Source organism: Centroberyx affinis, unplaced genomic scaffold (assembly GCF_046629955.1).
Source record: "Centroberyx affinis isolate AG114_WGS23_722 - 3 ecotype Tasmania unplaced genomic scaffold, CSIRO-AGI_Caff_v1 ptg000155l_1, whole genome shotgun sequence".
Classification (NCBI taxonomy): domain Eukaryota; kingdom Metazoa; phylum Chordata; class Actinopteri; order Beryciformes; family Berycidae; genus Centroberyx; species Centroberyx affinis.
Window position 1 is genome coordinate 94,937 of NW_027278852.1, and position 26,143 is coordinate 121,079.

Here is a 26,143-nt window from a genome sequence, read left to right on the forward strand (position 1 = left end):
CCTAAAGTGCCCTTTATAATTGGAGCATTCTCTGATCTGAGATTTTAGGATGGAAAACTCTTTCCCTCGCTTTCCTGACTTTCTGGCGATGATGCCAGTGTCTTGCAGCAGTGACAGCGGCCGTTGTGAATGACCAAACTCTTTGAGCAAAGTCTTTACGATCTTATATGCGCTACAATAATGTGGAGGAGTCAGTGTTGCCAAGTGTTAGTAAAAATAATGAGATTTACATATAACTTACATTTGCATGAGCATGGCAGGAATAAAGAAGCTTTGTTCTTTGACCAGAGCTATTAGGCAGCTTTCCACTCATTGTACACAGTGAACAGCATGGCATTCTGATTTGATCATTTTGGTGATATAGTGCACGCTCTTCCCTGCAAACCTTCAGTGAATCTGGGCCACAGTATCTTTAATTTTTCAACAGTTCTGTGAAAGTTATGCAGAGTTTACAGAGGAATGTGATAACATCAAGGTTTTTGACATTTCCTAGGGTAAACCTGGTGACAAAGGCCCTGATGGTTCATCTGGCCCTCCTGGTCCGGAGGTAAGACACACTGTTTACCAAACGCTGCATTCTGGATAGAACAACATAACTGTATGCAATCCTACATGCAGAAGAGCATGCTGCTTTGTTGAGGTGAAAACATTTTCTGGTATCTTCCCAGGGCTTTCCGGGTGACATTGGCCCACCGGGTCAAAATGGCCCTGAGGGGCCAAAGGTTAGTAAAGTGACATTACTTGATATACCAAACCTCGTGCAGCAGAAGTGAAGTGGAAGCTAACCTCCTGTGTTGTTCTGTACAGGGGAAGCCAGGGACAAGAGGCTTACCTGGTCCAAGGGGAACACCTGGACTTGAGGTGGGTTTCACTTTGTTATATTGTTTGTTATATCTCCTCTGTTAACCAGCAAAATACAGCACTTTTTCTTCCACTGACCTTTTGCCACCCTTTTCTTGACAGGGTGATGAGGGACCACTTGGGCCAACTGGAGCCTCTGGACTCGAGGTGAGTGCTGATTGGATAAGCCCTGCAGCTCCAGACCAATTAGAAAACACAATAGCACAGTTAAGTGTAGGACCCACACACCGCACCACACCACACATGACACACCAGGGGGCCATGTGTCTCTGCCTAAGTTTAGCTTTGCCGGAATAACTATGGCCAGTAATATATGGTAAGCCTTTGGCAGAAACATCTTTCTATTGTTCTGAAGCTATTTTGAAAGACACATATGAGACACGGTGTGTATTCATATCACCAGATTGGTTAGCAAATTGCTAGGCTCTTTTCTGTCATAAAAAACTCATCACTGTCAAGTATGATAGATTATAAAAACAACCCCTTTCAGTTTCAACCAAAGGAAACAGGGTCCCACTCATTTGGCTAAATATAATTTATTTATTTGATGAAGCAGTCAAAATATCTGCTTTTTCTGGAAAAGGAACAATTTTCCCAAACACTGACAATAACATAATGTATTACCATCTATTAGAGAAGTAAAACAATATGTCATAAAATATATTGAATGACTGGCTACTATGAAATAACTCTGTCCCACTTGTTAACTATATTTCCAAGTCAGATCTCTCCACTGTAGATAGATTTATATTCTGTCTTAGTAATCATAAACATCTGAATATAGAGGCATCCAAGCCAAACTTAGACTTTGTAAGAAACAAATAGGATTGCTTTGTACTAGTACAATGCAGTATAATGAAACCCACAGTGACTATCATGATCTAAAAAAAAAGTGTTTGTCTGGAACAGTCCCAGGCTAAACAATAGCTGTAGACTCTTCCAATCAAACTCATCCAGACTGTCCTCTCTGTTCTGGCAATAGTTGAGTCCAATCTGCCATCTCCCAAAGTGTATAACCCACAAATGATTACTGAAAACAAACACAATTGACCCAATGACTTTTGTGAGTAATATGCAGCCTTTGATGCTGCAAATGGCTCTTTGTTGAGCTTTGATGGATTTATGGATCGTTGAATTTCTAAAAGGGATGTTTTGTCTTTCGGCATCAATTGTTGGTTTGTTTTATGCCGCGGCCACTTGAGGGACAACAGACTCACAGGCTGCACCTTTTTTTACAGAGGACAGTGACTTTTATTGTTTGTTCTTGGGACCTGCGGTACACTTCTATGTGTCATTTTTGCTTTCTGTTCAGGGCAGACCTGGGAGGCAGGGATTCCCCGGAAAGACAGGCCCAGATGGACTCAAGGTCAGACCTAATAGGGAGCACATCCACTGCCGAATCCCTGTCATCTTTAGCTGAACAGTCTCTCCCCGGCTCTCTTTTATGATAATGCATCATCTGAATATGTGTAAATTAGATGTTAATTCTCCCTTACCACAGGGGAACGGGCCTCTAAGCACATTTCTACTGATTTTTTAACTAAAAAAGAAAGGCATGAATAAGTTTGTGATATGCTAATTGGCTCCTTTGCTGTAGGGCGAGACCGGGATAACTGGCGAGGTCGGAAAGCTTGGCGAGAGGGTAAAGGCTTTTCTCTCTCTCTGCTGATTTAAGCTCGATGCAGTGTGTGTGCATGTGTGTGTGTGTGTGTGTGTGTGTGTCTGTTTTGTCGGTACCCCATAGCTCTGCAGCCGATTATGAGAAATATAACAACAGTAATGGAATAATAAGAACTAAGAGGAAATAAGAAGGCATGTTTTCTCAAATTTGCTCCCTAGGGACTCCCCGGTTTCATCGGGCTTGTTGGTGAGACAGGCATCGCCGGAGAAAAGGTCAGCGGCGGTCTCTATCTGTCACACTTTGTCGCTATCCACATTTACGTCGCCCAGCATCCGTTTTAATCTGCTGTAGTGTTTTCTGTCGGCGTGCCGTGTGACATTGCTCTAACAGTGGTGTGTGCTTCTTCAGGGGGACCGAGGGAAAACGGGCCTCCCCGGGCCACCAGGGGAAAAGGGGGCGATGGTAAGGAGTAAGTCTGGACCCCGTCTCTCCTCCCAGGGGGGCGTTCAACTCTAAGTGGGTAGGGTACGGGGTGCGATGCGCTTGGAGAGGCTGAACTGAGAGCAGAAGTTTTTAAAACGCTTTCTCAGTTGGCCACATAGTGATCAAACAACAGTCATCTATGATCTGGGTAAAAAAATCCATCCAGTTTCATCACAGATTTGAGAGCTAATTTAAAGAATCTACATATTATTTGAGTTATATAAAGAAATGATCCAACCGCACACTGTTAGACTGCTGACAATAATACTCACATCTTTATTTTTCTTATAGCATTTGCAAAATAGGCTGATAAAATGAGCGAACAACACGTTTGGCTTGTTGCTTCCTCAGGTTCACTTGTTATTTGACTTGTGTTGTTTTCTCCATCAGGGTCACCCTGGAACGCCTGGAGAGAGCGGCCCACCCGGACCACAAGGGATCCCAGTGAGTTCCAGTCTTAAAGTGCACTCAAACTCCCGGTCCTTGTAGTTTATCGCGGGTCTTTGCACCCAGCCAACTTGCTGCTCCGCTCTTGTTCTCGTCCTTGTCTTTGTGTTCTCACTCTCCTTGTTCTTCTCTTCTTTATCTTCCTGACTCTTCGACTCTTACGCTTGTTTCCATCTCCGCAGTCTGCTGTAACGACTTTTCCCAGATATATCTTTGAAAGCAGAAGTTTGGATCGCGACTTCCTAACAGTTTCCTCTTGGATGTGAAACTGACTGAATGAAGTGCCGTTGTCTGGGTCACAGAAAACACAGACACTGAACAATCTCTGGCTATAAAGCTCTGTTGTTGTTAGTGGGTAATTATACAGCCTAGGGTTCGACCGATATGGGGTTTTGAACGCCAATACAGATACAGATATTGAAATTGCTGATAGCAATATTATGTGCCAATATTCAATATCTTTTAACATTTCCATTTTCATGCCAACAAGTATTCAGTGTTTTTTGACAAAATTTTACTCTTGGCAGGATGGAAAAGCCTCTGAAACAACATTTAAACCATTGTGTGACACTAAAACTCTCCGCTGAAACTTGTATGGATAACATTTGTTTAGGGTTAGCATCACTTTACAGCAGGGTGACCCAGCAATTAAATGGTACAGGAAACTCTGGGATACATTACTACCTTTAAACTTAATCTAAACTTCCATCATATCAAAGGTGGACCACATGACTGACCTAATAGTCTAATAGAGACACAGAATACGATAGAGTATAGCTATTGGTGGACCAAAGAAAATGTAGAAGGATATTGCATCGCATGACAGATCCAGCTATGATTCTTATGTACACTGCTTTTAATCTCTAACTTTCTTCCGGCCTCCTGGTCTTTCAATTTTAACTTTCTTGTCTTTCTCCCTATCTGAAATGTTTTATTCTCTGTCTTATTCATTGATATTGTATTATGTGTTTTGTGCATCTCGTTTAATATGTAAAGTGTCTTTGAGTATTTAGAAAAGCGCTATACAAATAGCCGGAAATGTATTATTATTATTATTATTATTGTTGCATACATTCACATATAGTCATACTCTAAGAATATGTTTTCACCCACATTCAGGGGCCTCCTGGTTCACGCGGAGTTATCGGCATCAGAGGACCCAAAGGCCGGCGGGTAAGATACAGCAGCAGCAACAGCAGGTTGTTTGGAAAATAATATAATAATATATAATATAATATTAATAATAATAAATAGACGAAGAAAGAAGAACTGGGTAGTTAGCATGAGCAGCAATAGCCACCCATGGCTGAACTAGCCACACTGATTGATTGACAGGTGCTTTCTGGGAAGTGCAGTGCAGAAACACCACAGCAATGAGCGCTGAGCACCAAAGATGTCACCAAAGTAAAATAAGGAGTCTTTGGATTAAACTATATCACTATGTAGACATAAGTAAAAAAAAAAAAAAAAAAAGCTTGATAAATCGTATTATGAGGTACCGATCTCACCAACACCCCTTTCCTCTGATATCCAATCTAACTTTCTCTATTGGTGCTCACCCTAAAATACCAAAATAGTATAATCAGATTCTGGTTGTTGGTAAAGTTCATGAGTCCCAACATCTTGCTGTGTAAAACGCCCTGGAGTTTCTGTACATGAAAACGTGTGGGCATGGCTGTGTCTGCAAAAAGCACATCATAATTCCAATGTTAGCTGGCTTTCCCAGAATTCAGTTTTTTAATTTGGGAAAATAGCCCTTGGTTGCACAGCAGGATCATTGGACTGGATGAATAATTGATCTAACATGAATAAGTGGTATGATTAAGGCATTTAATTCTGTAGATTGGTTTTACATGGCTCCCCTGACATCACAAGCAGTCACAAATTTAATATTTAATAACTATAATAGCTGAAAATTACATCAAGGCTTTTGAAAATAGAATTTAGACCAGTGAGATGAAGCGCTGTGAGACACTGTGGAAAGTAATTCTTAATAGTAGAAAGACTAGATGAGAGGAAAAAAAACACGAACGGCTTTTATTTTGAAAACTTGGAACAGTCTCTACCTGTGTCCAGAGTTTTGCATATAAAATATTGCTATTATTTCCAAACGAATAACAGAAATAGCATTAGAAGTCTTACATTTTAAAAACCAGACCCATGTATATTGCTACATAGTCAACAACAGTGATTCAGAAAAATCCACAAAAAGCAATATGTACAGCACATAAAACAGATGACAGCATTTCCAAGGAAAAAGTGACAGCTATTTGTATGGTGTATCCAATCCGATTTGTTTATTTTGTGTTTGCTTTCATGATTTTGTATGTTACTTTTGGAGGGTTTAGTCATACTTCAGCATCATGTCATTCAACTTTGTCAAAACATCCCACTCACACACACACACACACACACACACACACACACACACACACACACACACCTCAAACTGACTCATCTGATTTTAAGCACTGAAATCTCTCCAACCTTCAGCAGGTGATGCATCTCTCGGATGTCTAAGCGAATCGTTATCATCAAATAATCCATGGCCCTTTTTATCTCTGGCGTTTCAACAGAACGCTCAGTCTCTCGGCCTAAAATCCTAATATTGGCGCAATTTCAAAGAAAGCCGGTGGAAATGGGTGAGCATCCAGCCAATGCGTCTGTTCTGGCTGAATGGATCTGAAGCAGAACTGATTGTGGTTTTCTCAAACAAAATGAAGGGTGGGGTGGAGGCGATAGTAAATATCTGCACAATATAAAACATATCCATCTAAATAAGTCATTTAGTCAGGTTTTGAGTTTTTAAAATCTAATCTTCCTAAAACAAGTAAACAAAATGGCAATGGGTTGAGATAATTTCAGGGTTTCCAATGCAGTTTCATCTGTTTTCAATCATTTTTTTGACAATATCTTGAAATGAGGCGAATCACTCCACTAGTATCAAGATGATACAACTTGATTTGAGAAAGTTCTTGAAACAAATTGACGTGCATTGGAAAAAGTTAAAATAAGACTCAGTATTAGACCAAATGAGTCATCAAGAAGGATATTTTTTGTAGTGTGGTCTAAAATAGACGATTGGACTCAAACTGTGCAACAGCAGTGGCCCGTCTCTACTCTCGCTCCAAACACCAACGAATAAGAAAACTCCATAGACCCCATTAGACTGACCAGTGAACACTCTTCCTCTTGGGACTTTATCCACACTCTTCAACCCCTGCTAAATTGCCTAGCAGCAGTGGAAACATCAAGGCCTTATATAAGTTAGAACTGTATTCTGCATTGGCTTTATTTAGATCTACTGTATATATAGCACTTACATGAGCAACCCTCAAAAGACACACTCATTCCTTTAATGTTCCCTGGCAGTGGACACTTTGGTACCATTTGAGAGGCAAGGATGAGTCAGCTATAGGACTCAGACCCACTCATGACCTTTTCAAAAGCCTACTGTACAATATCCCCAGTGTGCAGTGGCTGAATACCACGACCCCACTTTGTGCGAGTGTGGAAAGAAGATGGGGACAAAGTCTGCAGTGTGGATTGGGCATACTGCGGATCTAATTTGGAGAAGCCAAGTATTTGCAAAAAGAGCCACAATCATCTGTGGTGTCTCTCCAATGTTCCCTAAACCATAGTATGTAATAAAGCCATGGGCATTGCCTCCCAATTTCTACTAAATGTGGACGACAAAATTTAGATCAAGAGCCGCAATTCATCGAGTTTACACGTGATACAACACGTGTGCTTCAGGCCTGTGAGAGGACAAGTTATTCCAGAGATATTCATCAATCACAGCTTGTTTTCTTTCCGCAGGGTCCGAGGGGTCCTGATGGTCCAGTGGGAGAGAAGGGGTCTACTGGAGTGAAGGTAAGCACTAAGAGGTCAAAGTTGGAAAAAACGGTCAGTAAATCCACTTCAGAGCCTCATGTTGAGTTCAACTGTGTGGGTCTTTGTTGATCGATAACATTACTCCATCTGCCAAACACTCCCTTATACTGCCTGATAGCAATGTTTAGCCGTCAGCTCTCTAATTGCACACATCAAATCTGTCAAAGTGGAAAGCAAGGATAAACAGAAAGGCAACAAAACAGCAGCTCAGCCTCAAGTTTCAGTAAGGGGGGGAAAAAAGTCATGAAAACTTTTACAAGCAGCTTTGTTCAAAAGTCTCCAATTATGTTGACTATTTTTAACATCTAAGGAATCTTTAAGGGACAGACTTTGCTAACTCAAAATCCAACAACAGAACCTTTAATCAAAGGGTCTTAAATATTGATGGTGCTGGTACTTCATACAGTCGGGGAAATGTTTAAATCTGGGGGATTTAAGAAAGTTAAGTCTTGAGCAGAGTCTGTTGAATGTTTTCTTTGCAGGGCCCTGATGGTCCACCAGGAAAATCGGGCTTCCCTGGGGAGATGGTAAGAAGAGTTAAGCTTCTTTGCTTTCCCTTCATAATAGCAATAACACTATTAGCACTATTAGCGCTGATCCTGGTTAGACTCTCAGGCGCGTGTCCATTCAAGTCCTCAAGGTTACAGAGCAAATATCGAGGCTAAATATCAAATCCATGCATGCCAAGTCAACACTTTTTTTTTACTATCTTCCCAAGTTGTCTTGGAGAGAACAAACTTCTCATGAAAGTGAACACAGAAAAGCATCCTTACAGTTTGAGATGGGCTGTGTTGCTTGACATGGCGTGCAGGATGCACAGCTATTGCATTTTCCCATCTGTTTCAACCGGCTCTGTACTGTAGATGTGATGCGTTGTTCTTGCAATGAATCTTGGGTCTTCCCACTTGTTCTCTTTGGCCAAGTCACCGTCCAGTGCATCCTCGTCTGGCAAGTAAACTTTGTGCATATCGATCTGTCCTCTGTCCCGCGTTCTTTTGGTTTGGAGTCGTGCTTCAGCTGTGAGACGTTACGTAAAACGCGTCAGGGACGACACAAGAACGCACAAGAACATAGAGAAAGAGCCTAGTCTTGTTTGACATTATACAACAACAAACTACAGCATGAGCCTCTAACTTGTTGTTCATCTGTTGTGAGTTCAACTTATCTTTCTGTTTGTGTTGTTTTGCTGCAGGGAAAGATCGGTGAGCCAGGTGAAGCCGGGCCTAAGGGATTTCCAGTAAGTGATTGGGCTAACAGAGGTCTCTTTTAGGTCAGTCTTGATTTTGGGGTGGACACTTTTTGGGGAACAGTAAATGGATAAGAGAAGCTTGTGTGGTGCACTGTTATTCTAGTGGGTGTTGTAGCACTTCAACATGAATTCATGTGTGTGTGAATAGTAGTAGTGTGTGTTATAAACGGCTGTATTATTTCCAGGGTGTTCAAGGACCTTCGGGACCTCCGGGAGCCAAAGGAATTGCAGGGGAACCAGTAAGTTACAGTATTTGTCTGTATCTGAGTGTCAACTATATAGGTTCCCAATTTTGGTATCAGGCTATGGTGATAGTTTTCATATTTAGAGCCTTGCTCTGTCTGGTTCAATTAAATGAGATTTTGGGGCCGGGGGACTGGGGTGGCAGAATAGTAGAGACTTTAATTTCACATTATCTATAATGACCTTTAGCTCTCTAGAACGTTCTGCACACCTCTTGTCTTAGCCTTACATATAAACTCTATATTTTCAGTCTTGACATGTCTTATTCACTGCTGCCTGGAAATCCATCCCCTGGTCGAAAAGCCCTGAAGAGCCTAATCCTCTTTCTCTCATTCTGCCCAAGTCTCTTAGACACAAGGAGAGGAGTAGTGAGTCTGAGACAATTTGATTTACACCATCTTTTTCCTGGAGAAGCAGCTTTATTGTAGCCTGAATGTGTCTCTATAACAGCAGCCCTGTTTCCATCACTTACAGAAGCTTTGGCGCAGTGTTTTGAAGGCTCTCAGCCCCGTAGATTAACTTATCTCCACAAATCCACACTTTCTGCCTGGTTCTCATTCCTTTTCACATTCTTCCTTTACTGTCACTTTTAAATGTGTTTGTCCGAGATTAGGAACTGTTCTTTGAAGACCGCCATTTTATTGGTGCCTCTGCTTTCTCATCTCAGGGACCAACGGGGCCAGCAGGAACAATCGGGCCGCTGGGGGAGATGGGACCGAAGGTGAGTTTGATCACACAGGTGGTGCTGGGACTTGTTACCCTCTGTTGTAGCACTGAACTGCACCTTAGCTTTCAATATTAAAGGCAATCCTTGTTCTCTGGCAGGGGCCGCCAGGGAAGGTTGGGGAGTGGGGTCTGCCTGGCGAACCAGGACAGAAGGTGAGGTTCTCTTCATGCTGCAGAATGCTGATAAATGTGTCTGAGCGTGTTTGTGTTGTACACCATGAAGACAGCATCAGTGACGTTGCTGTCGTATTTCTCTGCCTGACAGGGTGCCATTGGTCCAGCTGGCAACATCGGGGAGCAGGGTTTGATGGGCCAGAGAGTGAGTATCCCACAGTTCATTTATGCATGCATCTGAAAAGGCTGACTGCAGACATTGGCAAAAATAAAATGGAATATGGTTTCAAATATTTGAACTTGGTTAAGGTGCACTGGATTTATCTTGGCAAACACTTGAAAAGACTCAAAAATGGACCCATCATTTGCAAGATAGGACAAGCCAAGTAGCAAATCTGTTTTTTCAATCATTCAAAATATATTCAACCACTATTTTGGCAAGCTTTGGCCTGCGCATCAGGGACTATCACACTTCTCTTTGCTTCCTCTGATTATTGCCCTTGTAACACTTTAGCATATTGCAACTGTAATATGTTGATGCTCTCTCTATCAGGGTGAGCCAGGCATTGATGGGGAGGCTGGACAAAGTGGACCTGATGGAGCCAAGGTAAGTAAGGAGATTATACACAATGGGAAATAATACACACTGTATTCACACGGTTAGGTTCACCATGACTTCACCTCACAACGCTGACTGTACTTCACTAACTTAACTGATATAGAAGAGTGATTTAACCAAACTTAGTACAGTACATGAAAATGACATGTTGATGTAATGACAAATAACTTGTGACCAGCAATCAATATAATTCCAATACTGATCAAATCTTCTCTGAAACTGGATTTGTGTGGACCCAATGAACTCTATTGTTTACTGGAACAGCAGTTCATTGTCATTAGAGCGAGTTAAGTATTGCTTGTGAAAAGTTGGTCTTTGTACAGCTGGAGCTGCATTCTGTCGACGCTTAGTGAAAACAGATAGCAGTCCTATTTTAAGAGCTCTACTGTCTGGCAATTGTTGTGACAGAAAAAATGGATTCAGAGAAGCACAAAAAGACTGCGTATCCGTCAGAGCCAAGCTGCTGGAAGTATGGCTGACAGACCCACAAACAGCTTTTGCCCGAGAGAAGGTGTCTTACAAGGCTAAACGTGAGCACAGAGAACACTGGGGATTAGAATAGAGTCGACCTGAGAGTCTGTACAGCTCCATTATGTACAGGATATTTTCTGTTAGTCGGGATAGTAAACTACTTTCTGGGTTTCTTGGCCACAGTGAGGCTCCTGGATGGAAAACTGCAGCTCAAGAGGGATTTGCAGCAAGTGCTGTTAACTGTTAGCGGGATGAAAATCAGTTCATTTTGATGAAGATTGTTAGGTCCCCTCCACATTTCTAAACACTTTTTGGAGACACCCATCATCACCGGAAGCATGCGGCCTTCTATTGTGCCAACTGTCTAATAGTAAAAACCACACATCCTACATTACTTGTTTGTGAAAGTTAGCTTTGATTATACTGGGGAGTTAACAAACAGATGATTTTACCACAAGTAACAGTTACAAAGTTCCTAATGGGGATGTGATGAGTGCCTCCAATTTTTGTTGTGACACAAGTACTTCTACTGAATGTTTTCAGAGTTTGAATATTCTAACTTGCTAATTAAAAATTAGACCAGACCGGCCCAGACCCTGGCTTTGGCTGCTTTGTAATAAATTTGAAATAGGCCAATATTGTTGGTGAACTGCATTATCCTTTAGGTTTCACTTGACTTGTACTTCTTCTCTCAGGGAGAAAAGGGGGACGCTGGGCCAGAGGGTGCTAAAGGAGACAGGGGTACAATTGGGCTGAAAGGAAAGGAAGGACCTCCTGGGCCTCCTGGACTGCTGGGTGTAAGGGTGAGTGTCTAAGCCAACTTCCACTTACCAGCTTGCATTTCATTCAATTCCCCTGAAGAGACTGCTCTGTCTGTCCACTTACACACCCCTTTCGATTTTCTTTTACTAGGGTCAAGAGGGTAAACCTGGCAAAATTGGCGACAGAGGAAAACCAGGAGAAAAGGTTTGTCGGTCCACTCACTCGCTGCTGAAATACACCGGTCATTCTTGCATGTCTGTCAAGCTGCTGTCTCTTGTGCGCCGGGTTTAATGGCCGTCTGCTGTAGTGGTAAACAAACAACGAGGTCAGCGCCCTCCATGAGCATGACATTGGACGTGCTTTTCAAACAGACACTCAATATGAAATGTTTGAATTGCCAAAGTACCCACACAGCTGCTCAGTGGAAGTTCATACTCTCACTGCATACTTGCTCCATGATGGCCTCTCTCCAGGGCAGCAAGGGTCACCAGGGTCACCTGGGCGAGACCGGGCCAATCGGTGAACAGGGAGAGGCAGGGTTCGTCGGGCAGAAGGGAGCAAGAGGAACCATCGGGCCAGTGGTAAGACCTCCACAGAAGGAAGGAAATGTATTGGTTGTCATTGGTTGTGGGCTAAATGTATAAATTTCCATAGGGCGCTCCAGGGAGGATGGGCCAACAAGGGGATCCAGGCATAGCAGGTTATGAGGTAAGAGTTCCCCCTAATAACAGTGATGTAATGAAACATTTCATTACAAGATGTAATAAAAATGAGGGATCTCAGGCACTCCCAAAACCATTAGAAAGCCTTTAATCTGTTGGCTGTTCAAAAAGGTGGTAACAATCAATGTTTTTAACCTTCTCTTAAGGACAGCCAATAAAATAAAGGCTTTTTAACTGTTTATAGCCATGGACCCATCTTTTTCTGTTGCTATTGAAACAACAGTGTAGAAAATTTAATATTTGTAACTTTGTACCATGAGAAGCTAAGTAGCGCTCAAGCCTCCTATACTGTCTCACACTGAACTAGATGTGTCAAACTTTGAATTTTGCTTGAATCTTTGACAATAATATTGAATTGAAAAACAGTATAGGTGTAATATAACCTGGTGAAATAACCAGATTTGATGTTTGATCAATAGAGAGAAGGTATTTTTATCTGGGGTAATATTTCATACACCATGTTATTGAATGACACTACTCACTTGTGAGCGGGTATTGTACTTGTATTGTACTGATATGGATGAATCACAGTCTTTCACAAACTCTTTCTTGACCCTTTTTGTTGTCACAGGGTCACACAGGACCACAGGGCCCACTGGGGCCTCCTGGACCAAAAGGTGAAAAGGTACACTTCCCACACTTACTTGCTGCGCCTAATAGCCCTCTGCAACTTAATTGGTTGTGTCTATAGTAGACTAATGGTCTCTGCGGGGCTAGTAATGATAGCATTACTTACCATTGTAAAACTGTCCTGCAGCACATTCTCTTTAAGGCCATGGTCTATTGTTTTGACACATGGGGGTTATAGTTGTGCACCTAATTAGCGTTTCTTCTGTCTGTCTCGCTGTTCTTGTAATTACTCTTGAAGACATCCATAATTTGATCACTGATATGGACCAAGACACATCTCATTAACTCACTAGACATGCTGTCAAATGTACATAATTAGCCACAAGTACCTGGACTCTGCTGAATCTCCTCGTTTTGTGGATATCCGTTACTGTTTGGTAAACAGGAACCGGATATTTGTTTTTGTTATTTTGTGTTTGCCAATATCATCAAAATAATGGCCTTGCTTGCTGTCTAATGAGTTCAATATTGTGCTGCTGCATGGGCCATTGCCGTACGTGCGATTTTGAATTGTCTCTCAGAGAGCTAGGTAACCCTGGCACTAAACCAGACTGTTTAAATTCAGAGCAGAATCAGAATTCAGTTTAAAGTGTTGTTGCAGCAATATCATTTATTTCACCAACATGAGTGACAGCTGAGCTCAGTCCCTGGCCACCACTCATTATTCTTCTAGTGTTAGATGACGAGTGTTAGATGCCTGCTGGGCTGCTCACTTATTTATTTGATTTGGCACATGCATGGCACCCGGCCCATTAAAAACATACATACATCCTTGGCTCCTGTTTAATGAATCACATAAAGACACTGGAACAGCCATTGGGCCCCGTTATTTGAAATGGGATCATTGTGGGTGAGCACTTTTAATGCCATTCAGATAAAGACTGCGGGACATGTTTTTGGGGTGTAATGCTCTTTGAAACAAACCATGTGTTGGTTTTGAATAGACCATAGCTTAGAGGGAAACGTCTGATTGTAGTTGTTTGTCTTTTTCCATATTGTTTGTGTTAGGGTGAACAGGGGGAGGACAGCAAGGTGGAAGGGCCTCCAGGTCCCCAAGGTGACAGAGTGAGTTCCTTACATGCTGCTGGTTTTCCTGTGTTGTGTGATAGTGTTATACTGGGCGTGCAAGTCTCATTGTTTCTCGCTCCCATGTGAACCCAGGGTCCTCCTGGAGACAGAGGAGATAGAGGAGAGCCAGGCGACCCAGGATACATTGTGAGTGAGATGAAAAACTGAGATGCTATCGTTTTTCCCATCAGCCATGGTGCCAATTAAGTTGAAGTTGAAGAAGTTCTATACATCGTAATGTAGAAAATTACATTTTTCAGGGTCAAATAGGAGTTGATGGAGAGAGAGGTGAAGCTGGTGCCCCAGGGCTTCCTGTAAGTATCTCTGTATCTCTTTCATGTCTTAAAATGTAAAACTCATACAGACACAGTGTCTACATGTCCTGACACAAATCAAGGCAATTCAAATCAAACAGTAATGATAATTTCAGGGACATCCTGGGCCAAAGGGACAACAAGGGCCGAAAGGATCCAAAGGTGATCAAGTAAGGACAAAAATAATAGTGGCATGATTTTTTTTTTGCATGATACACTGAATACTTCATGCAATATTGTTGGACTGTGTTTTCTGTCATGGTGCAAACATGTTAGAGCTGTGGATCATGAGCTCTTTCTGCTCCAGGGTCGGAAAGGAAAATCAGGGGCAAGAGGCGTATCCGGGACCAAAGGACCACCAGTGAGTAGGATGAGTGGCTTTTCTCATTAAATAATCAGAAAGAAGTCACAGTCAAGCTACATGCATGTGCTAGAACCAATGTAGGCTTCAACATGAACATTTCTGATTCTATTTCCAAGGGTCCAGAGGGTCCTCCTGGCCCACGGGGGGTGGTGGGCAGGGAGGGACTTGAGGGCCAGCCTGGAATAGATGGACCACCTGGTAAAGACGGAGGCAAAGGACTCAAGGTAACGGCGCTATCAGTGGTGCTCTTTTCACTGCCTGAAATGAACAGTGGCTGTGACAGTGGTTCACCAATTATCTCCTTACATCTATTCAGGGGGAGCAAGGAGATGACGGAGAGTTTGGCTTAACTGGCAAACCTGGGCAGCAGGGTAAAACTGGTGTGCTGGGGCTTCCCGGAAGTCAAGGCTCCTTTGGACCCAAGGTGAGACTGAGGTCCAGGTCACTAGGACTCTGTTGAGGGGGCAATTTGCTTTATTTTTGTGCCTGTTTGCTTAAGAGCGTAGAGTTTTTGTTTTATTCAGTAAGAAATTTATGCAAATCAAGTTGTGGTATAAACAAGCCCTGGAAAGAGTTCTACGCAAGCAAATTTGATCACCAATTGCAAGTGGATTGCATACTTGAGCTTTAAGACTAATCCACCGAGGCTGGCACCCTTGCACCCTAAAGCGCTCTTTACAACTGGAACGTTCTCTGATCTGAGCTGATTCTAGGATGGAAAACTCTCTCCCTTGACTCTCTGGTGACGATGCTCGTGTCTTACATCAGTGATAGCAGCCATTCTGAATGAGCAAACTCTTTGAGCAGTCTTTACGCCACCTTTCAAAAGACCTTATATGTGCTAGAATAATTTGGGTGAGTTGGTGTTTTGAAGTGTTAATGAATTTGTCCCTCTTGCATGGCCTCATGGCCTGTGTGTGTGTGTGTGTGTGCGTGTGTGCTCCAGGGTGAAAGGGGTCTTCCAGGCCAAACTGGGCCGAGAGGGAAGAGAGGCTTCATTGGTGGGATGGGACTGCCAGGAAAACAAGGAGACCAGGGACCCAAAGGGCAACCAGTCAGTACTCATTTGGCAAAAAAAGACAACTCATTACTTAACATTCCTTTATATGTTTCATTGCCTGTGTAGTGATGAGGATCAAATTAATTTCCCTGTTTCTTTGTGCATCAGGGGGATACTGGTGAACAAGGATTTCCAGGGATGCTGGGTTTGTTCGGACCACAGGTATGCTCCCATCCAACGTCATTCACCACCAACATCATGACCTCAGTTCACTCAGACCTATAAAGTTATATAGTTTCCCCATCTGAATTATGTTCTTAACTCTGAGGCCAGACCTATGGTATGGTTCTGATAAAAGCTTTTTACAGTTGTAAATCAGTTTTTTAGCTGATGATTAATCTGATATGTTGGTGAAATTTAAATCCCTGTAATGGTGTAGAGGTACAGTATATTTACGGTCTTTGGGAAGAGTTAAAATAAAAGCTGTTAGATGTTACCGTAAGATGCTCCACGATGGCCTCTGCTACTCCCCAACACATACACACCATAAGTCTGCATTACTTATGCGTGCACTATAGATTATTGCCAGCTGAAGAAACAGAGGCTTTACTAATCCTTTGCTCTATAATTTAGAGTCCTGTGATTGCCAGTGATGTTGGATGTGTTCCTACTGTGCTCAGTTATAGTAGGGTTTGAAGAGGAGTGTGAAGCAGATGAGCTTTGTGTAGAGTGTGAGTTGCGTGCAGTGGATGTTCCAACTCAGCAGTCATGATTAAAGACCAGTTATGTCATTGATTAGAGCTAATTCATCAGGTAAAAAGGCAGAATCAAAGGCTTTGAAACAGACCTTTGAAACGACTCAAATCCTGGAGGAGTGATGTTGAATGATTAAACCATGTTTCAGATCGTTATGCCATCACCCTGGTTTAAAGGGGCAATAATAAAGATTTTTTTGTTGAATTTCTGCTCTAAATAGCTATCTTACTTGTTCCTATTATGGAAATGTGACTTTATTATGTGTATGGGGGGCTGTGGCTTGTGTAGGAGGGGATAAGTTCTGTCGATATTGCTGCAATTCCTACTTTTCGCCGATAGAGGTCGATAAATGTCATAGATTACTTGATGCCCCTTTAAACTTTCAGCTTGTCACACCTTGTCCGCTGTTATAAAAACAAGTGTTTGCTTCTTTTCAGGGACCTCCAGGAGACATAGGCCCAGCAGGGATACAGGGACCAAAAGGACCACGTGGCTTGATGGTAAGATGAAGATTAATGGTAGACTTGACAGCGTGAGCGCAGGATTTCAGCCAATGCCACTGCACTGAACTCTGTCCCACAAACTGCACACTCCACACAAAAATAAGTAGTGCTTCATCGGGTGCTCCATCATATCAGTCCACTGTCACTAACGTACATCTGCTTTCCAGGGTATGGAGGGAGCTATGGGCCCTGTTGGCATCATTGGCCCCAGCGGCCATCCTGTATGTACCTCATATCTCATCGCATCTGCCAAACATCATGTTACTCCTCTCTCTTTTTTGGCAGTGATGGAGTGATGCTCTCTCTCCTTTCTCTCCATCAGGGACCCCAGGGTGACAAAGGAAGTCGAGGGGAGACGGTGCGTGGCTCTGTTTTGATGAATCCTTTTCTGTCTGTAGTGTGAGTACAGAATAGAATACTTAGTATGGAGAGAGTGCACCACTCAGCCTCCTTCGCCCACAGCACTTTTCATTTCCTATTGTGCTCCGGTGTTTGTTGTTACACTCACAGTGACACTTAGCTGCAGTGGAATTCATGTCAGGTTGATAAATGTTGGCTGCATGCTCATCTAAAGCTCTCTGTTGGACTCTCACACACAGGCAGACACAGTTCACGTATGGATTTTTAGTGTGAAAACAGAGTGCTGTGAACAGGCTTACAAGGAAGAAGTGGGGAGGAAATTCAATTAGTCTAGCAATTCAACATAAAGATTGTCTATTGAATCAGCAGGAGTAGGATGAAGTTATACATGATAGAACAATATCTTGTCTGGTTTCAATTGCCTGCAAAATACTGTCAGATACATTCAATTGATCCGGGATGGTCCACTTATGAATATTGCTTTCTTTTTCTCTCTCGTTCAACAGGGGTTACGAGGACCAAGGGTAAGTAATTACTTGTCTCTGTAATTATTCTTCTTAACTAAGGCCTGTGATTCTCTCAATAGTAGAGGAAATTAATTCATTAATTAATCAACTTCTGCCTAATGTTGTGGTGCAATTTTTCAGGGACCCCCTGGTCCTCGTGGACCACCTGGACCACCAGTAAGTTCTTCATTTAACATATGAAAAAAGACACACACTGCATAGATCTTTTCCTTTAAACAAGAAAAAATTATGGCTATATGTGTATTTTTCTCTTTGGTTTCCAGGGGCTTCCTAGTTCTCCCCTTTCATTTGTAAGTATATTTCCCTTTATTTGTCAATGTATCAGGAAGATTTAAGTGAAAATGAATCTGGTGGCAGTTATCTAATTTCCTTGTTGTCTTCTTCGGTAGAAAAAGGAGGCTCTTGGTGCTGCCTTTCAAGTCATCATTGATTCCCATACTGCGCTGAGGTCAGAGGTCAGTTTTGATGGAAACTATATTGCTCTCATTGCAAGGAATCACTGTCGCTTGTTGGTTAGTCTCTGGCGATTGCTGATCTGGACTTCTTTGTAATAAATTGAACAAGTACCGCAATTCTATCTTGCATGCACACATAACACTCACATATAAAATATCTGTCATAGAGGTCATGATCCCTGAAGGGAAATCGTGTCATTGCAGAAGCAAAGAATCGAAGTGTAGGCTGGTGAACAAAGAGTAAATAAATTCAGAGTTGTACAAAATCATACAAAAATATGTCCATATTTATGTCCAAAGCAGAATTATCAGAATATGGACCTGCCCATGTTAGACCAGGGCACAGAGATCTTCAAGACGCTGCAGCACCTCAGCACCCTGATCCAGAGCCTGAAGAACCCGCTCGGAACCCGCGACAATCCTGCCCGCATCTGCCGAGACCTCCAAGACTGTGAGCAGAGGATGTACGACGGTGAGGAGCCTACATGGAGAGAGACTTTTAAAATGCTCCATATGTTCTTTTGCACATGTTCGTGTTGTCCTTGTTAATTAAGAGTCATTTTCTCTTCCACTGCTACTCTCTGAAAGGCACTTACTGGATCGACCCAAACCTGGGCTGCTCTGCTGACACTATTGAGGTGACATGTAACTTCACTGGTGGTGGACAGACTTGCCTGAAACCCATCACAGTTTCCAAGGTTAGGATCACCTCTCACATTTAGCCATTTGCCTTAGCTAGACAAAACACCCAGTAAAATTTTAATACATATTACTTGGATTCAGACAAAACCACGCCTTGCACATGTTTGGTTAGCAAGCTCTGCAGACAGTGGGTGAATATCAAATCCAAGAATGCCAGGTTGATACTGGCGTCCTTGTGGAGAACGTTCTTCCCAAGTTGCCTTGGAGAGAACACATTTCTCAAGAGCTTGAGCACAGAGAAGCTTCCTTACAGTTGGAGATGGGCTGTGTGCTTGATGTCGTGCATGTGATCAATTAAGCCGCACAGCTGTTCATTTTCCCATCTGTCTCAACTGACTCTGTACTATAGACTGTAGCGTTGTTTGGACGTGACGCGTCGTTCCCGCAATGAATCTTGGGGCTTCCCATTCATTCTCGTCGGCCAAGTCACAGTACGATGGTTGGCAAGTAAACTTTCAGGATCTTTATCCGTCCCCCGTCCTCACATTCTTTTTTTTTGGAATTGTACTTCAACCATTAGATACTACATCAAACGCCTCATGGAGGACACAAGAACGCAAATTGAGACCCAGTGTCTGGATTAAATTGTAAACACAAAACACAACTGTGGGAACACATATGATAATACTTAAACCGTGCTGTCTAATATGTACAAATTATTGTTACAGTGACTGATAGAAAATACAATTGCTCTATAGTTGGAGATAGGAGTGGGTCGTATCCAGATGAACTTCATCCACCTTCTGAGCTCCGAGGCGGTGCAGCACATCACCATTCACTGTCTGAACACTCCTGTGTGGGCAGCAGGACCCTCCCTGCGGCCTTCAACCAAGGCTGTGAGTTTCAAGGCCTGGACCGGGGAGAAGATTCAGGCAGGAGACCTTCTGGAGCCGCTCATACCCAGGGACGACTGCTGGGTAGGCAATGATACTATAATGGCATGGCTTGATAGCAGCACCCTTTTTATTCTTTTGTCACACACACCGACTCGCAATTCTCTCATCATGTGACATGATACAACCTTGACTTTCAGATCAAAGATGGCCGCTGGCATCAGACCCAATTTGTCTTCCAGACCCAGGACCCGAACTTACTCCCCATAGTGGATGTGTACAACCTGCCTACGACAGAGCCTGGCTCACGCTATCACCTGGAGGTTGGACCAGTCTGCTTCTTATAGGGCCTTGTGGGAGCCTTGAATACTCCTCAAAGGAGTGACTGCATGGGGGAGGGTGGACAGGGGAGACTGGTGCTTCTCTAAGTTTCCAGAACAGCAGACCCCAATTTCTCTCCACATTATATGCTTGGACTGCAGAGACAGGAGGGGGCGCCAGAGAGGGAAGGCCCATTGGAAATGCAGAGATAACTGAGACGTCTGGCACTAATCCGCCTATGGAAAATAATAAGCTTCTTTTTCAGAGACTTGTTTCTGTGATACAAGACCTGGATGCCCAGAATGGAAGAAAGTAATATGAAAGTCTCATTTCTGTCATCTCTCTTGGACCATGTTGTAACATATTCCCTTCACGGTCTAATACCCTATTTTGCAAAGTCTTAAAGTTCACAATAGAGATCTGTACAGAAATATGGAACATCTGCAAATGCAATAATTCCTGTTTTAATGTTACATCTTTTAAGTATTATTTATACATGTATATGTACTGTATATTGTAATATAAAGTGCAATAGTTATTGTTCCACAGCCTTTTGAAGCAATTCAGGCAGATCTCAACATCATTTCACTCATTCAGGTATACAGTGTGCCCAGGACACACAGTGTCTCCAGGTAAGTCTTTTGAGCCTCTAGTAACTGTTCAATGCTGAGAAACCCGCATAAGAACTATCTTCACACAAACAACTGCTGTGTGGTACTTTCCATATTAAAGTGGGTGTAAGGATGCCACAGTGTAAATGGAGAAAAGTGTGTCAAGATGCTACCTCGTACCGCACCTCTCATCTCACAAGAAACAAGATGTTTCCTGGGATAATCTGGGATGACACAGAGGTGACACCTGGTGCTGCAATAGTTGACACTCGTTTGATAAAGTCTTGTCAGTTCTCAGAAAAGCTATGTATGTACTTTACTTAAAAGGGAAGATTGTATAGTATAAATACAAAAAGGCCAAATTCACTAAACTATCTTTTCAAGGTAGTATTTTATGACATTTTCAATATTCTTTGTATGAGTCTGACACTATAAGTTAATTTAGTTTTTTTTTTTTTTTTACTTGTTCAAAATGTAAATGTGTATAATTATGCAACCTTTATTATATACAGTGGATGCTATTTAAATTTTATTTAAATTCCTATGGGCTTTCCAATTCAAAACCAGGCAACAAGTTCATGTTTTCAGCATTTTTGGTCATTTGGAGCTTTAAAGATTTTATAGGCTGTATGTGTTTTTATAATTAAACTGTCCTGAACAATCAACTGTACTTTGGGACGTATTCCCATCCTTTATTATTTACTGTTGATAGTGTTTGTCACCTAAAATGTGCAGCACTGCTGTTTGGTTTCACTAGTCTATAAACTCACAGGACTCCCCACATTACACAACACTAAACTACCACAGTACACTATAGCAGTACAACACATCCCATCTGTGGAGAGTCCAGTGTTCATCTGTACAGGTATTTTATGCTCCACTAAGAAAGCCTAATGATTCAACAGACAATTCAATAAATGTTTGAAACCTTTGTTGATGAGCAAGCTTCAAATGTTTTCATGAAACCAGAAACCTAACAGCGATTAGAAAAAAACCCAGCAAAATGAGAAAATATAATGCATTTAAACTGCCTACTTCTGCCAGTGAATTTTAGCTTGCTTCTACTCATTTCACACCTGGAACCTTCTACTCAAACACTGACACCCAACCCATTGCCATCGAACACATGGAGAAAAATTGTGTCCTTCAAGTAAAAGCCATTCTTCTTACTCCAATCTCCACCACAAGGACACTTTTTTTTTTTTAACTTTTCTCCCCACTGGCATTACTGGCATCCAGAGGATTATTACTACTCCGGTCATGTTCAATACAAAAACAGAGGCAGACTTAGAGGTTTCAAGCACTGTATTGGCAGACTATGGGAAGGTGCAGGGTCTTATCTTGGGCACATGGCGTGGCGGCCCCCATCGACGGGTAGGGTGACCCCCGTAATGAAGCTGGCTGCGTCGGATGCCAGGAAGGCGATGCTGTGGGCCACCTCCTCCACCTCCCCTGGTCGGCCTAGGGCATGGGTGTGCTTACACTTCGCTAAGAACTGGTAGAGAAAAAGATTTGGAGGATGAGGATAGGGGAGGAGCAATACATATGCCTTTTTTTTTTATAGATAATTTTTTGGGGCATTTTTGCCTTTGGATAGTAGAAAGACAGGAAAGATTAAGGAAGAGAGAGTGGGATGATGACAGACATCCCATGATGGATTCAAACCACAATTACATGGTACTCACCTTAGCCAACTGAGTATGCTAATATATAGCCTAATGCATATTGTTACTTTGATACAATGCTGACTGGCCTTTACAGCAATGTTGTCCATGCTATCACATCCCTGGACTTCAACAGAGTGTCCAACACTTTTGTATGGAACCTCAAATGCGCGTAATCCATCACAGTGGGAAACATACAGTAGTGACAAGACGGGTTACCTGAGCATACTGCTCCTCATCCAGCCCTGCTCTCTTGTGGACATCTGTGACGATCACACCTGGGCTGAAGAGATAAAGTAAGATACAGTACATCAGAAATGGTCCAGTCAAAAAAACAAAAACAGCCCCTGATTTTGAAATCACAAATTCTGAGGATTTGTTCTGTGTAATCTAACAACGTGTTCCCCAAGATATGAATGGGCAGGAAAATGTGAACCAGCTCGCTTATGTGACACAATAAAATATTACATGCACGTACCAGACTGAGTTCACTCTGACTTGCTTTGATGCCAGTTCTGAAATAACAAGCAGTCACATGACTTCTTACACTCTGATGGACCATTATGAACTTTTAACATTTTGAATGTACAAGAAGAAAATGGTTCACTCACCAAGTGCTATACAACGTGTGAACTGGTCAATGGCAGACTTTGACATGCAATAGGCCAGAACGCCAGGAAACTATTGAAAGGGAAAAAGAGTTCTCAAATAATGCTTCATAAAGTGACAGATATCTGGAGGATGGGGTGGAGCCTACATGGCCAGCTGCATAATACCCACTGATCTCTGTCCATTGACACTGGATACGTTGATGATGGAGCCTTTGGTCTTAATCAGGTGGGGCACACAGAGTTGAGTCAGATGGTACACAGATCTGGAATATGGAAACATAAGGAAGGAAACAGATATACAACAGGATTACCAACAGCTATGCATAAAGGATGATTACTAGGGATGGGACGATCTGCTTATCTCACAATACGATTCAATACGCGATATGGGGTCCATGATTCGCTACAACCACGATACGATGAAATAAATAAAATTTCAACGACAACAAAGTCTGACTGTGCACAAGTCTGTTTAATTCTGAGCCACAAATCTTTCTAGCGATGGCACTGGCTTGCTACAATGTAACAACAATTTTTCAATGTTATTACAAAGTGAAAATAATATAATTTCAATGGAGAGCTTGTGAAACTGTCATGGGCAAGCCGTCTCATCTGTGATTACTACAGCAGAATAAAATGTTAGCTAATATCGCGATTAATTTTTCTGCCCCACGATACGTATAACAACCACTCCGCACCAAGATCTCGCCATGATGTTAAGAGTCGGTCAGGTGTTTGTAATCCTACCTCACGTTGATGTTCATGACTTTATCATACTGAGACAGCTCTGTTGTCTCGATGCTGCCCATAGCCAGGATGCCGGCGCTGTTGACCAGGACATCCAGCCGGCCAAAGTGAGCGATAGTCTGCTCCACTGTCTTCTTCACCGTCTCCTCATCAGTTAGGTCTCCAGGGACAAGCAAGGGCTGGACGATAGATAGATAGATAGATAGATAGATAGATAGATAGATAGATAGATAGATAGATAGATAGATAGATAGATAGATAGATAAGAAATGTATTATCCCAGAGGGAAATTCAAATATTCAATCACACACATACGATGTTTCATTAAATAGTGACAGCCATGTTTTGTGCACAGATGTCAGCATCAAAGAATACACATCACTTGATACCAGGTGCTTGGCTTGAAGACAATATGAAAAAAGGTTCGGATGAAATAGGTATATGTCAATATATAAGGAATACTGGGTTGCCAATTACATGTTCAAACGCAACTATATCCGAAACATTTACAATATCCAAATCAATCTACAAATCTTTGCCATGAGTGAAACCCACAGAAGGATATACATTTCCCTTAATGACTCAGTCTAATACGATTCTGGTTGCAATAGAAGTTAATTTCCATCTCCCCCTCATGTAGGGGTCTTCATATGTTCTACGCCTGTGTATTGGAGGGAGGACACATTACGTTTCGCCTTCAAAAAAATGCATGGCCACTGGGCTTTTTGGGTCTTGATTTCTGAAGCTACATCTGTGATCTGCTATGTGCGTCTTGAGCACACAGCTTGTTTTTCCCACATAGCCAAGATCACAAGGGCATTTAATTAAAGATCGAAGTAATACATAGACATAGAACAGGTATGTTGTATGTTGTTGTAGTTATTTGTGGAATTTGATATCTTTCTGTGGGTAATGCTCATGGCAAAGATTTGTAGATTGATGTCGATATTGTAAATGTTTTGGATATAGTTGTGTTTGAACATGTAATTGGTAATCCAATATTCCTTATCTATTGACAAATACCCATTTCATTCAAACCTATCATGTGCTGCCCTACCCCTTGATGTTCACTGCTCACTCTCTCTCTACATACTGTATATATATGGGTGTGGTGTGCTCAGCATATGTTTGGGCTTAAACCGCTGTCAGTAAACGGTGTGTTGCAGCATTACAGTGGGGGATCTATTTCATTTTTCATATTGTGCACAGATAACCCAAACCTATTGACGTGGAATATATTTAAATGTATTCTATACCAAGATACATTATCCAAGAGCAGCCTATATTCTGAAATATGATCTTATGGCAAGATACATTATTCATGAATATGTTAAAAGATATTTTAAAATATAGGCTATGCTCATCCCAGGATACACTGGATACATAATAATGTCTGGCTTATTGGCAAACATACATATCACAGAATATGACATAACCCAATTTACCAATCATGATCCACTCCTCAATTCGGCATACATCTTATTCACCAAGCAGAACTCATTTAAACTTTAAAAATTGATTCCTACTGTTCCCTACTCCCCACCACTATATATTTCATAACACACTAACCCATTCTAGAAGTTGATCAAATCAAATAAAAAAAAGTGCTGCTAGGTGAATTATATGTATGCCAAATTGAAAAGTGGCTCCTATTGAATCAGAAAAGGCGTGGAGACACAGTTTATGTTTTATGTACCTTTGCCGATAAGCAAGGCGACATTAAACTGCCAGATTTTTAAATGGAGTTTGGCGTGACATTCTCTCCCATATGTTCTCTCCATACAAAAGAGAACGGAATGTCTCGGGCCTGGCACACAGTGTTAACATGAAAACGTTTCATGTTAAGGCGGCGAATTCCACTTTACTCATTATTGGTTAGCTAGCTTGTGTCAGTCTGAATCGTGTTGAGGTGAGTCTGTACCTCCGCTGCTCCACAGTCGGTGCACTGCTTGGCTACTTTGGCGAGGTTTTCCACGTCGCGGCCGTTGAGCGCCAGCAGGGCACCGAGTTTGGCGAACATGATGCTGGTGCCTGCCCCGATGCCCGAGCTGGCACCTGTGATCAGGGTCACTTTGCCCTTCAAGGAGGACACCTAAAACAAGACAGCAAGGTGTACATTCCCCGATCCAGTCCATGACACGCTGTAATGATTACATGACTTCACGGTGGCTTCACGTTTGACAGCTATGGAAGCAATGAGCAAATGTGTTAAATAACTGCTGAACCACATGCATGCAAAGAAAATACTCTTACTTTAAAGGCGTCATCTGTAGCCATATCTTCTGTGAAGTAACTTTGGAGCTTATTATTTGAACTAAAAGCCTGAGGCTGAACACGTCGGACAGCTCTGGTTTCGTCCAACAGTGATGACGCACCTGATGACACACCAGGGAGCGACTGATTTGTAGTTTTAACCGACGATCTTTGTTTGCTCAGCACAGTTTGAAATAATTTATTTTTCTACA

The 26,143-nt window shown here is 42.2% G+C and overlaps 2 protein-coding genes across 2 annotated transcripts in view; one reads left to right on the forward strand and one right to left on the reverse strand.

Moving 5' to 3' along the window:
* Positions 1-21,857, forward strand: part of col27a1b (collagen, type XXVII, alpha 1b) — a 60,150-nt gene extending 38,293 nt beyond the window's left edge. Inside the window, exons 19-61 of the mRNA XM_071532754.1 lie at positions 494-547; positions 669-722; positions 808-861; positions 964-1,008; positions 2,174-2,227; positions 2,459-2,503; positions 2,701-2,754; positions 2,891-2,944; positions 3,356-3,409; positions 4,532-4,585; positions 7,232-7,285; positions 7,789-7,833; positions 8,499-8,543; positions 8,741-8,794; positions 9,466-9,519; positions 9,624-9,677; positions 9,790-9,843; positions 10,192-10,245; positions 11,424-11,531; positions 11,641-11,694; positions 11,964-12,071; positions 12,145-12,198; positions 12,784-12,837; positions 13,851-13,907; positions 14,004-14,057; positions 14,171-14,224; positions 14,341-14,394; positions 14,532-14,585; positions 14,705-14,812; positions 14,905-15,012; positions 15,535-15,642; positions 15,757-15,810; positions 16,782-16,844; positions 17,015-17,068; positions 17,170-17,205; positions 17,714-17,731; positions 17,855-17,890; positions 17,998-18,024; positions 18,124-18,189; positions 18,493-18,661; positions 18,778-18,887; positions 19,590-19,808; positions 19,925-21,857. Of these exons, the coding sequence (XP_071388855.1) occupies positions 494-547; positions 669-722; positions 808-861; positions 964-1,008; positions 2,174-2,227; positions 2,459-2,503; positions 2,701-2,754; positions 2,891-2,944; positions 3,356-3,409; positions 4,532-4,585; positions 7,232-7,285; positions 7,789-7,833; positions 8,499-8,543; positions 8,741-8,794; positions 9,466-9,519; positions 9,624-9,677; positions 9,790-9,843; positions 10,192-10,245; positions 11,424-11,531; positions 11,641-11,694; positions 11,964-12,071; positions 12,145-12,198; positions 12,784-12,837; positions 13,851-13,907; positions 14,004-14,057; positions 14,171-14,224; positions 14,341-14,394; positions 14,532-14,585; positions 14,705-14,812; positions 14,905-15,012; positions 15,535-15,642; positions 15,757-15,810; positions 16,782-16,844; positions 17,015-17,068; positions 17,170-17,205; positions 17,714-17,731; positions 17,855-17,890; positions 17,998-18,024; positions 18,124-18,189; positions 18,493-18,661; positions 18,778-18,887; positions 19,590-19,808; positions 19,925-20,071 (2,910 nt within the window). The 3' untranslated portion in view covers positions 20,072-21,857. The remainder of the gene's footprint in view (positions 1-493; positions 548-668; positions 723-807; positions 862-963; positions 1,009-2,173; positions 2,228-2,458; positions 2,504-2,700; positions 2,755-2,890; positions 2,945-3,355; positions 3,410-4,531; positions 4,586-7,231; positions 7,286-7,788; positions 7,834-8,498; positions 8,544-8,740; positions 8,795-9,465; positions 9,520-9,623; positions 9,678-9,789; positions 9,844-10,191; positions 10,246-11,423; positions 11,532-11,640; positions 11,695-11,963; positions 12,072-12,144; positions 12,199-12,783; positions 12,838-13,850; positions 13,908-14,003; positions 14,058-14,170; positions 14,225-14,340; positions 14,395-14,531; positions 14,586-14,704; positions 14,813-14,904; positions 15,013-15,534; positions 15,643-15,756; positions 15,811-16,781; positions 16,845-17,014; positions 17,069-17,169; positions 17,206-17,713; positions 17,732-17,854; positions 17,891-17,997; positions 18,025-18,123; positions 18,190-18,492; positions 18,662-18,777; positions 18,888-19,589; positions 19,809-19,924) is intronic.
* Positions 21,858-21,943: 86 nt separating this feature from the next.
* On the reverse strand, positions 21,944-26,038 carry LOC139655372 (3-oxoacyl-[acyl-carrier-protein] reductase FabG). The gene is made up of 8 exons (XM_071532766.1): positions 25,932-26,038; positions 25,600-25,770; positions 23,679-23,857; positions 23,101-23,194; positions 22,932-23,001; positions 22,799-22,835; positions 22,540-22,603; positions 21,944-22,151 (listed from the first exon to the last, which is right to left on the reverse strand). The coding sequence occupies exons 1-8, from the start codon at positions 25,953-25,955 to the stop codon at positions 21,993-21,995; spliced, it is 798 nt and encodes a 265-aa protein (XP_071388867.1). The 5' UTR covers positions 25,956-26,038; the 3' UTR covers positions 21,944-21,992.
* Positions 26,039-26,143: the final 105 nt, after the last annotated feature.